Raw genomic sequence first — 12,054 nt, forward strand, 5'->3', positions numbered from 1 at the left:
TGCACTCCTCCAGGATCCTGGAGTTAACATGACATGTATTGGGATTACAGGTTGCCTTCCCAGGCTCTCCATAGGGTTTTGCATGGGCTCCTAAAATGGAGATTCTTCACACTCTTCTTTTTCTTTGTAGAGGAGATTGTGGGAATGTTGTATTAAAATACACAACTGCCCTGGGTTCTCTTTGGAACTCTCTGGAGCCTTTGTGTTCTGCTATAGTGTACAAATGGTGATCACCTACTCTGGGAAAAGCTGATAGGGTTTAATCAGGGATGGGGCTGATTATGGGGCTTACCCTTGTCATCCAGCACTTGGGAGGCTAAGGCAGGATGGTTGCCTTGAACAGGTATGAGACTGCACGGTATAACATATCTTAGGCTACAGAGTGAAATCCCACCTAAAAACCAAACCAAACAATGACAGCGAGAAAACAAAGTAAAACAAATGAAAAATTTTAAAATAGGCAAAAAAATGTACAGAGTAATAGGTTTGTCATTTACAAAATATAGGCCAGAATAAAATAGATAAAGGCAGGTTTATTAGACACTGCTCCTGGGTGGTTTTACTGGTACCAAGGAATGAGGCCAGGTGAATTGTACACCCAGGCTAAGACAAGAGGTTTTATAGGTGTTAGGTGTTGTGATGATGTGTTAGCTCTGAGTTTTCTCTGTGGGGGTGGGGTTGAGGGAAGGAGAGCAGACAAGGTTTCCCAGCTTGGGAAGGGAGCAAACAGAGGTGCCAACCAAAAACAGAGCCCTAAATTTTAACCTCACGATGATTTCTTCTTTGAACCTCCTCTCTATGTCTGACCCACTAAACTATGGTATCTACCACTGCTGGGGTCTCTCTTGCTTTGGGTATCAGCCATCGTTCTCCAAAGTGTGGCCTTGGCTTTAGGCTCTACATCTTCTATGTTCCCGGAAGTCCTGCTCTCAAAACGAAGTTTTTGTTTTTGTGCTTTGCTGTTGTTTTGACTACGTCCCACACTGTAGCCCACACTGGCATCTTAGAGCTCATTATCTTATTGTATAGCACTGGATGGTCCAGAGCCAGAGTTCCTCTTCCTTCATACTCCCAGATGCTGGGATTTTCATCAATACTGTGTAATACTGCAGTGGATTTCTTTCTGCCTCTTAAATGGCTATGGCTTAGGGGCCTGGAGAGATGCCACAGAAATTCAGGGTGCTTACTGCTTGTGCAGGGGACCTGGCTTTGATTCCCAGTACTGACACTGAACCTCATAACTGCCTGTAACTCTCATTCCAAGGGATCTGACACTTCAGACCTTCTTGGACTCCTGTGTGCACATTTGGTGCACACAAACACACTCTAGCACACACATATACACATGAAAGAAATTAATATAAAAACAGTTATGGCTTAGGGCATCTGCTGTTGGGTGTCCCCTGTGTTTAGCCTACTGAGAAAGTTTCCTTCTTTGACACCATCTCTCTACCCCATTGCCCAGTTCTAGATTCCAGAACTTGCTAAGGTACAGACAGTTACTGTTTCTCTCATACTGCACTCCAAGGCCCCAAGTGTCAGACGTAATTTATCAGTGTACATCTCAACTGTCCTCCCCAATGACATGTTCCCTCCAGTTCCCAGTCTCAACAGTTGAGTTGAGGTTTCTTTTGGTGTCTCACACTCAACCATTTCTCATAGTTCATTCAACCCTTCCCCCCAACCCCACTGAGATAGATGGTTCATACTCAGGAGGCTGTGGCAGGAGAATCAGGAATTCAAACCACGCTAGGTTACATAATGAGACCTTGTTTCAAACAAAACAGAACAGAAGGAGACTCCTACCTTTGTCTGGTATCCTTCTAGTGGGCACATGTGATCCCGAAGGATGCTTATTAAGCAGTGGATGCCATTATCTGGTTTGCTCAAGTGCTTTAAGGCAAGGGCTACCCCTTGCTTCTCAGTGTCTCCCAGTAGTGCCTTGTATGGAAAACAAGACTAAGTATTTTGTTCATGTGATGATACTTGTGTCCGCACATAACACTCATGGATTTATCATATACCATTTTATCCCATGCACCGTGGTTCTTAAGAGTCTTCTTTTTACTAGGGTATAATCTCCATGAACACTTGCCTGTCTCTAGAGTTGGCAGTTTATCTTTACATGTGCTATATCCCTTATACAAACTTTACACTTCAGAGTGTCTGCTGCAAGATAGCTTTGGATATATGGGAGAGGATGCTGTGCCCATGAAATCTCTGCAATACTTAAATAATAAGAACAATCAATGCTAACACCAATTGTCATGCAATGTGGGTAGGGGAAAATCTCATAAGATACCACCCTAGATGGAGGGCTACATGAAGTTAGTGGCTGCTGAGGGGGTGGTGTCATGAGATTCAGTCTTTCCCCTGATAGATTATACAATCCCAAGTAATCAGCCCTATGAGCAACACTCAATGGACTCATCATGTAGTTATAAGTACGTGTGTGTGTGTGTGTGTGTGTGTGTGTGTGTGTTTAAGACAATGATAATTATAGAGGTCATGAATCTAAAAGAATGGGGGGTTGGAAGGAGTTGGAGGGGGAGAAGGGAAGGGTAGAAATGATGTAGATACACTATTCATGTATGACATTTGGACTAAATTAAAAAGAAAACTGCTGAAGGCACTGTAGAGTACTCTTGTTCATGTTCTCAGGGGCTACCGAGGTCTGCTGAGTCCGTGGCTCTGAACGACCCGGATTGCAGCTGGCCTCTGGCTTTCCTCTGGCATTGTGGCACTTTTCTTCACCATGGGAGAGTGCACTGTCCCCACAGCCTCTTCTCGTCCTCTTAGAAACCTCACTGTACCAGCTGTCGGTCTTGTAATAAAGACAGTGCCGCCTCCAGAACGTTGCCACCTCAAGGCATATGTGGCAGAATTTAATTGTGTGTACTCTAGGTGGCTTTTAAGTATTGCTTGTCCTCAAGCCTTGGCACTGAGATTCTTTCTGAATCAAATCAGTGCTGGCAACTGATGTATGTACTTTTCCTCTCTTCTCTGAGTACGGAAAAGGAAGAACTGTTCACGGTAGTGTTCATCTGTCTGGGCTCTGCTGCTCTCAGAGAATGCTGATTAGGTACCAGCCCTCCCACAGGACATATTCCAAAGTTCCTTCCAGCTCTTGATGGCAGGGAAATTATTGTGTTCATGTGGGCCTCCTACCCCACGCATTATATAGTTTCTACAGCTGGAGATATCCAGTGTCTATTTCTGAAGTAGCAGAAGGAAAGAGGGACAGAAGATGGGGCAGAATTTGAAACAACATATCAGATGATCTTCCAGAGTAGGAAGTTAAATGGTATCAAATGGGAGATTTTGTAAATAGGTTTGCTGCTCCGAAATATGTATGACATTGCTCCCCAGGGTGTACCTGGCATGTTAGAAGATTGGATACCATCAGTACCGGTAAAAATATCCAAGACTTGAGGAGCACCCAACATTAGAAATAGCAGTGGGAGAGCATATGATGGGACATCTGAGGACACACTTAGAGCCCGTAGGTCTCACAGGAAGAGTCTTGGTTTGCTGAAGGTCCATACGCATCAAGCCTTGGAACCGCCACCTAACTCTCCCTGCTCCCATTTTGGAGCATAGACTGTCTGGATTGAGGGGCTCATCACCATCACTCCCTGGATCCCAGAGGCCCTTCCATCTTCCAGGTATTAAATATGAGAATGTCTGTCTTTTCTGCTCTTTCCCAATGACACTAAGGCTGCTATTTGTGTTAGAGCAGATGCTGAGTAGCTTTGAGGTTGTCATCATCTTTTGTAGATTGGCTGTGGCTGGCTAGGCTGTTGAGAAGGATTCTAAAGTTTAGTATCGGTTCAGTGGAGGGAAGCTCCATGAAAAGAGGCGGCAAGGGCAGGGATGGCTGGAGAGGAACCATAAGGATGCTCGCCTTTGTTCTAGAGAGTGGGGAATAGTAGCCCAGCGTTGGTGGAGATTATTTTAGCTTCATTTTTCCTCCAGAGATTTTTCTTGGTGCTCTCCGGTAGGTTGAATGTTACCTTTGTTGATGGATAGAAGAGGAGTTCGGTGGCTTCACAGCTTCCACATCTAACTTGGTACCTGATATTGGACACTAGGCCCTGTGATCACAAACAGGCAGGAACAGGAGGCTGTTTAACACACCCCTCCAGATGGAGTGTGCGCTGGTACTTATTTCATAGGCAGTTAAGCTTTTGAAACTTAAGCTGAGACTGGTGCTCCCAACTTAGCACAGAAGTTGCTGCCCACATGACTAGACTCAGCTTTGTGCACTGGCAGTCAGACTGTGCTGAGGAGGGACCAATGGCTTTGAGCTGCCACAGGGTTTGTCTCATTAGCAACAGTGAGTTATACAACCATGTTTAGTGGCTTTTGCCCAGGGTGGATCTGTCCAGTGACGTCCTTTAAGTCATTGCTTTTATCACGTGGAGAAACCTAGGCACAACTAGAATGCATGGATTTTCAAAGTAACTTGGACCTCGGGCTTCTTGGCCCATGAAGTTAGCAAATATTCCTTGAATGTTTTACGCATGTCTACTGTAGATGTTGCAAGAGGAACTGTGAGCAACAACATTCGAGCCTCTCAGCCTTAAAGTGTTTCAGTAGTTGGGAGAAGATGAATGGAAGGTCCACGGAAAACAATACTGTCAAAAGAGTAGTAAGTGTCCCGAGGGGAACAAAAACCCTCCACTGTGGTTGACCAGAGAAGGTCCTTGGGGATAGTCCTGAAGAGTCTCTTTATGTCTGAGAAGCAGCTGAAGGAAGTCTGTGATGGGTGGAAGAGAAGTCAGTGGCTAGTGGAGAGAATGCCCTGAGGCAGCCTATTACTTAGCACTCAGATTATGGCTGGAGACAGTTGTGGATTTTTTATAGGTCTCAAAGGCACGAGTTGCGACTCCTAGACCTGCTAGTAATGTAAGCCATTGCATTTGGTAGGGTATACTTCCTTAGTTGTATCAGGAGTGTGAAGATGTTTATAAGGTATATGACCCTTCGGTGGTTTTATCCCCGTTAGCAGCTATGTGACAAGTAGGATTGTCACCACTGCTCTGTACAACTTGTGGTGTGCAAACTATAGTGATAAGTGACCATAGATAGGTACATCAGCCTTGGGGGGGGAGTGTCATAACACAGCCTACAGCTGACTCTTCCTCAAGTCATGTCTCAATTCTCATGCTTCTGCCCCTGGATTCAGTATAGCCCAGGCCTTGCCTGCATCCTTGACTATATCTGCTCATATTTGTAATACTTCAGAAACAGCAAGTCTGATTAAGTAGAGCATTGTCCTCAGTCACTGGGCTCAGTCAAGGATCCAGGTCCTAACCTAGAAACTATACTATTGCCCACTCCTCTTGGCATCTTTGGTTATTCTCCCCTGGCAAGGCTAGTTTGGTCTCTTTAGGAAGCCGTCTGTGGTGTCTGTAGAACCAGGGTCTCCTCGGTATCTCTGCTTATCCATTCAGAACATTCCGCTTTATACTCTCACTTCATCGTGGCTTCCACACATTCTCAGCCTCACACACACAGTGAGGCGCCCTCGGTGCCTGATGAGCCATATATGATGTCTACACTTACCCCGTTATCACAGAAAGATCGTGAGTGAAGATTAATCCTGAGCATGAGTAATTGTTGACTTCTTTATTCCTCAGAATTTACTCAAGTTCTTGGCATGGGACAGTGATTAGTCATCGTAAGGATGCCCTGTGCTAATAAACCGTGTATAACAACGTTAACGTTTTAACCAATGTTAAGCACACTTGCTGACAGCACATTTGAAGTACTGTGTTACCACTACCACCCAACCCCAGAACCTTTTCTTCATCCTACAAGGAAATGCCATTCCAGTTGAACCGTAGCACCCCATTCCCCACACCTCCAGCCCCAGGAAAGAAACACTCCTCTGTCTGTCTTTATCAACTTGACTATTCTTGCTACCTCATGTAAGTGAAATCACCCAGTCTATCATTTTATGGTGACTTATTTCACTGAGCTTGTTAAGGTGCACCTGTAATCTCTGTTGTATATATTAGAGGTGAAAATATGAAAAATAAACATGCACATACACACACACATGCATACATGCATACACATGAATGCATACACACATAACAACATGTATATACACACACATAGAAACATATATAGACACAGATTCGTACACAATGCACAGATAGAGACACAGACACACATGAGCACACACAGGCCCAGACAAACAGATGTGTACACATGCATAGATATGCACAGATATAGATACACACACAGATACACATGTACATACATGCACACACATAGACATGCACAGACACATAGGCACACACACATGCATACCCATACAGTTACAGACATAGACACACACACACACACACACACACACACACACCACTTTGTGTTTTTATCTGCTGATGCACATTCAGGTTGTTTTCATCTTTGGGTCCTGAGGAATGTTGTGAACACGGATGTACAAATTCCTTTTCAAGTCCTGACTTCCAAATGCTACTGAAAATAGAAGTGCTTAATCTGTTGTAAAGCTACTTTTAGAGTTTAGAAACATTTTAAATATATTTGGGACTGTCAGTTTACATCAAACAAAGTCACCTTCCAGTAAGGGGTGACGTGGAAAGATGGGCTGAGATTTTTGCATTCTTTTTTTTTTTTTTTTTGACCCATGTGATGATGCTTGCTGACACGAAATGACTTGTTTTAAGTATGACTTTATTTTATTTATTTTTCAGCATCAAACTTCTAGCTGTGCAAGAACTGCTTGACAAAGAAGCCCTGGAAAAGGTAAATATTTTGTTTGTCCTGCTACACAGGAAGAATTCTGCTCCCTGACCAGGGGCAGCGCTTACTGCAGAAGCTCTTTGCTTCTTGTAGTCCCCATGGGCTTTCAGACCCAAGCTTGCTCTGTTTTTGTTTTTGTTTTCCCAAGGTCTGGGAAAGCAGAGGCTTGCTTATCACAAGCCAGGCCACATTCCATAGGTTTCCTTTGCTTCTAAGCTTCAGGAGCAAAGAAACTTCCTATCCTTCAGGCTGACTGCCTCCTCCTCAGTGTCATATTGGATCGTCTGAGTGTGTAGATGAAGGAACTGAGGTCCAGCTATACTTGGTTACCAGCCCAAGGCAAATGAACTCAGTGGAGGAGGAGTGCAGAGGTGAACCTCTCATAGGTCCATTTCCAGAATGGTGGCTTTGCTCTTTAACAGATGTGATTGTGACAGTGTTTGTGTAGTGTTTTAGCTATTTAGCTATTTAACTACAATGTTGCTAAAGACTGGGAGATCACCTCCACACCTGTGCTGAGAGACAGACTGGTGTATTTTGCCATGTTCAAGTCAACCGGAACTGACAAATCTTTTACTTGGGGATTCCAGTTCTGGGTTTGAAGAGGAATGTGTTTAACAGTGTAGGCTAGACAGGAACTGAGGAGGCCAGGTCCCAAATGCCATTGTGGGAGCTACTGCACTCCTGTAGTACACTCCCCTGGGCTATCTCAGAACTCTTCCTACAAAGGTAGCTGCAGATATTATTTATAATCTGTTGGTTGACATAAACATAAATTGTTAGAGAGATCAAACATTCAATGGTAATTGTTTCAGAAATGTAAAATGTTTGGACCAGTGTGGAGTTTCTTGGTATTATAATGAAAGAAGTCTTTAAAGTCAGGATCAAGCAGGGCTGTGAAGGGTAGGGAGTGGTCTGGGCTTTGAGGCTCCACCCAGCCTCTTGTCCATGAGGAGTGAGACAATGAGGCACTGCTTCCACTGGGCCTTAGAATGGCAAGATGGGAGGCAAATAAGTTAATGTAGCCAAATGGCTCTCTAGATGCGAAAGTACTCTGCTCATAGCAAGTCTTAACTCTTCATACATATCCAGCTATTAAAACATGCTATGACTGTAAGAGCTATCAGTGGGACAGATGACAGCCTTGAGGGTGGATGCTAGATTAGATAATGGTACTAAAGTAACCATAACTTTTCCGGACGCTGGTGACTTCTTTGTGATCTTGTAAGAGAATGTCCTGGTCCTTAGGAATTATCAGGAAGAAATATAGGAACGAATCTTATCACTCATTCTGAGAAGATTCCAAAGGCAGAGGAGAGAAAGAAGGAGAAGGGGAGAGGAGAAGTGGTAAAGGGAGAGAGGATAGGAACGGAGAAGGAGGGAGGAATGGAGGGAGAGAGGGGAAGGGATATGCAGATGAGGCAAAATACTGACTATTGACTTTTCTGTGTAGGCAGGTGTATGAGATTTCTTTGTATGTCTCTGAAACCTTAAAAGACTCACCCCACTTTTCTTTGTAATAATATTCACTGCACCTATTTGTTTACTTCCTGATTTTGAAAAAGTTATAAAAAAAATCTTACCACATGGAGCTTCCACATCCAATGTATCAGTATAATAAAAATACAGGCACCAAAAATACCAGTTAGGTCTTTGAAGTGGTTATTGTCCAATTTAGGGATGCCACATAGCCAGGCAAATTCAGGGGACCAAAGCTTGTAAAATGGATCAAAGAGGTGGTATTGGGCTCGCCGTGGCTGGCTGCCAGCCAGTGAGTCCTTGTGCCACCCTGAAAATAGCTCTGCTCCAAAGCCCGCCTTCTCCTTCCTCCTCAAATTATCTTGGGTTACTTATCCTCTGTGCCTCAGGTTTCCAGCTGTAAAATGAAAATCATAATCCTTAATTCACAAAGCTTTAGAAGAGAGATAAGTGGGCTGTCTAGGGAAAGATGCTCAGCAGGACATCTGGGTCTCAGTGATATTCAGAAGTTAGCTTCTGCATACACCACCTCCTCATCCCCATCTACCTCCAGCTGTATTCCTCTTCCTCCCATCGTCCATCTTTCCTTTCTCTAAGCCTGATGGTAGGTTTGTATCATCCCACTGTAACAGATAGGACCATCAAAATATATGCAGGGGCCAATGGGGAGCCAAGATCTTTTTGTAGTGAGATTGGTTCGGGGATTTGTTGAAATGAGATATGTTCCCTGAAGAGCTTCATGGATCTTACTTTTTCTTCTACTTGGTTAGGCTAGAGAGTCACTGAGAAAAGTGCCTGATAAACCCATTCTTGCTATTCAACATGGTCACTGGGCCAGTAGCTCTGGAAGCTCATTAGGAATGTAGAACTTTGACCTTTAGCTCAGCTCCACTGAATCAGAGCCACATCCTACAGAGAGCCCAGGTGACTAGTACGGATCAAAGTCCAAGAACTATTCAGGAAAGGGTTGTTTACTATCCCCATAGTGATATTGACTAGCCTGTAATAGTAAGAAACCTACTAGACTGTACCAATTGTGCTTTTATGTGCAATGAAGCTCCTTTGGGAGGTGTATGTGTGGGGCGACTAAAATGCAGACACCATCATTCTCTTTGTAGATTTCTCTTTGGGTGTGGCATGCATATGAGTGTGCAAGCACACATACTTATTTAGAAGCCAAGCAGAATTGGGGAGGGGACTTTCTTTATTCTCCGTTGTCTTGAGACAGGCTCTCTCATGGAATCAGAATCTTGCTATTTCTGCTAGCCTGGCCAGTTAGCCAGCAAGCTCCCTGGATTTGCTTGTCTTTGCTATTAGTACTGTGTGGAAAATATAGATTGTGCAACCATGCCTGGTATCTTAATTAGGGCTTTATGGCTATAATTAGATACTATGACTGTGGCAACTCTGATGAAGGAAAATCTTTAATTGGGCCTGGCTTACCAGTTCAGAGGTTCGATCCATTGTTGTCATGAGGGGAAACATAGGTCGTGCAGGCAGACATAGTGATGGATAGGTAGTTGAGACTTCTACATCTGGATCCTTAGGCATCAGGAAGAGAGAGTGATACTGGGCCTGGTTTGAGCTTCTGCAACCTCAAAGACTACTCCCCATTACAAATTCTTCCAACAAGGCTGCCCCTACCTTTGAGTCTATGGGGGCCATTTTCATTCAGAGCACCACACCTGGCTTTTTTTTTTTTTTTTTTTTTGTTTTTTAATGTGGATGCTGGAATTAGAATGCAGGTCCTCATGCTTGCAAAACCAGCACTCTTACCCATCCTTTTGAAATCTCATTTATATCTTACTTTTCCTGCTAGTAAGTGAGCCAACTGAGAGGTCTCAGAAGGGCAGCTTGCAGTCCTCCGACCTTTGACTCTCACCCTGATGACCTGACATGGAAACCTGCCTTTGGAACCTGTACCATGTTGGAACCTGTGCCTTCAGTCTTGATAGTAGGGCCTATGCATACCTCCACCTTGGAAGGTGGCAGTGATTCTGAAAAGCCTGTTCTCTCACAGAGGGACTGGCAGTAGATCTGAACAGTAAAGGTTTGAGTTGCATAAAACACAATATGAAAGGTTGGCAGTGTTTGGAGGTCTTAGAAATGGAGATTCCCAGTGCCCCTTTCCCTTCCAGTCAGCAGTTGTCATCACGGTCTTAGTATTTTAGCTGAGGCTGTTCTGCTGAGTACAGAACCCAGAGCTGGGGCATCTTCCAGCCCCACTGTGGTTCCCTGTGACTCTGGTGGCTGGCAGAAGGCCACCCTGGAGGTCTGGATCCCTTCCTTACTTCTGATCTTGTTCTCTATGCTGCCCCCATGTATACTCCATAGCTGTGCTCATCAAAGCTGATTCCTGGCCACACTGTAACTGGGGGACATTTTGTCTTTTATCCCGCATCCTATTTTCTCCACTTTCCCCAGTGTCCCTTACTAGGTTTGGGGCTCTTGTGACATATCTGTTCTATTCAGCATTAAAATTGACATTGTGATAGAGGGATTGTGAACAGCAGTGACATCAATGGATAGACTTTCAGGGTTCCATTTTGACTTTTATAAGCCTCTCCCCAGCCTCTGTCTGGGTTTGGTTTTTCTGGAAAAAAAGTTTTACTGTGTAGCATTAGTTGGCCAGGCTGTGCTCAGATGTGCAGTGATCCTTCTGCCTGTCTCCTCAGTGTTGGGATGACAGGCCTGTGCCACAGTCTCAAGTTAGGGCTGTGGATTGGGGAGAGACTCAGAAACACCTGGAAAATTGTAGCTCTTAGTGTTTCTTTTCTTTTTCTTTCTTTCTTTTTTTCTTTACAAATACTACACAGGGCCCAGTTTCCTGATTAAACATAGCAATTTGTCAGTTACTTTAAAGATAAATGACAATCCATAAAGTGAACAATCTAAGTTTTCTTATCCAGTTTTTATTTTAAAAACTATTAGCCATAACATTTATGCAGTGGGTCTGGTGCAGACCTATGCAGGCCCCGTGCTTGCTACTTAAGTCTCTGTGAGCACATATGAGACCAATTAGTTGATTCTGTGGGCCATGTTGTTCTGTGTCCTTGACCCCTCTGACTCCTACAGTCTTTCCTCACACTCTTTGGCAGGGTTCCCAGATCTCTCAGGGGAGGAAACTTGATAAGGACCTCCAGTTTAGACTCTTTGTCAGCATAATGTCTGGTTGTGGGTCTCTTTCTGCTCCCATCTCCAGCCAGAGGGAGACCCTTACAGTGACTGGACAGGGAACCTATCCTAGGTCTCTGGGCTATTCAGTCTCTAGTTCCTGGCCATGCAGGCATTATAGGGCTTGGGGTTCCTCATGTGTCATGGACCTCAAGTTAAAGGAGACATTGGTTGGCCACTCCCACAAGTTCTGTGCTACCATTGCTCCGATACATCTTGCAGGCAGAACAGATTGTAGGTGGAAGGTTTTGTGGCTGGGTTAGTGTCCAGGTTTTTATTTCCATAGTCTATGAGTACCTTGTTGTGCCAAGGAGACTGGAATATAGCAGTGAGGGCTCCTTGTAGGCACCAGCTCAATAATGTTCAGTGAGTGGTGTGGATATAGTCCTCAGCAACGTGGATTTCACTGTCCGTTTTTTGAGAGCAACCTTTTGTCCTAGCATCAGCCTGGGTTTTTTAGGGATCTCCATGAGACCACCTCAGCCAACAACTCAATGGAACACAACTCAGTCCCACCCCTGGCTACAGAAGATGGCCTTAACTTCCATTACTAGGAATATTCACTAGGGGTCACACTCAGATTCCATGAAGTTTCTACTGCACTAGCTTTTCATACCATACCCCGAA

At 44.3% G+C, this 12,054-nt stretch overlaps 1 protein-coding gene across 1 annotated transcript in view; it reads left to right on the forward strand.

Annotated features, from left to right (window-relative positions):
* EEPD1 (endonuclease/exonuclease/phosphatase family domain containing 1) overlaps nucleotides 1–12,054 on the forward strand; it is a 103,406-nt gene that overhangs the window by 52,423 nt on the left and 38,929 nt on the right. Inside the window, exon 3 of the mRNA XM_080929829.1 lies at nucleotides 6,726–6,777. Coding sequence (XP_080785955.1) covers nucleotides 6,726–6,777 — 52 coding nt within the window. The remainder of the gene's footprint in view (nucleotides 1–6,725; nucleotides 6,778–12,054) is intronic.

This window comes from Micromys minutus (genome assembly GCF_963924665.1).
Source record: "Micromys minutus genome assembly, chromosome: 16".
Taxonomy (NCBI): Eukaryota; Metazoa; Chordata; class Mammalia; order Rodentia; family Muridae; genus Micromys; species Micromys minutus.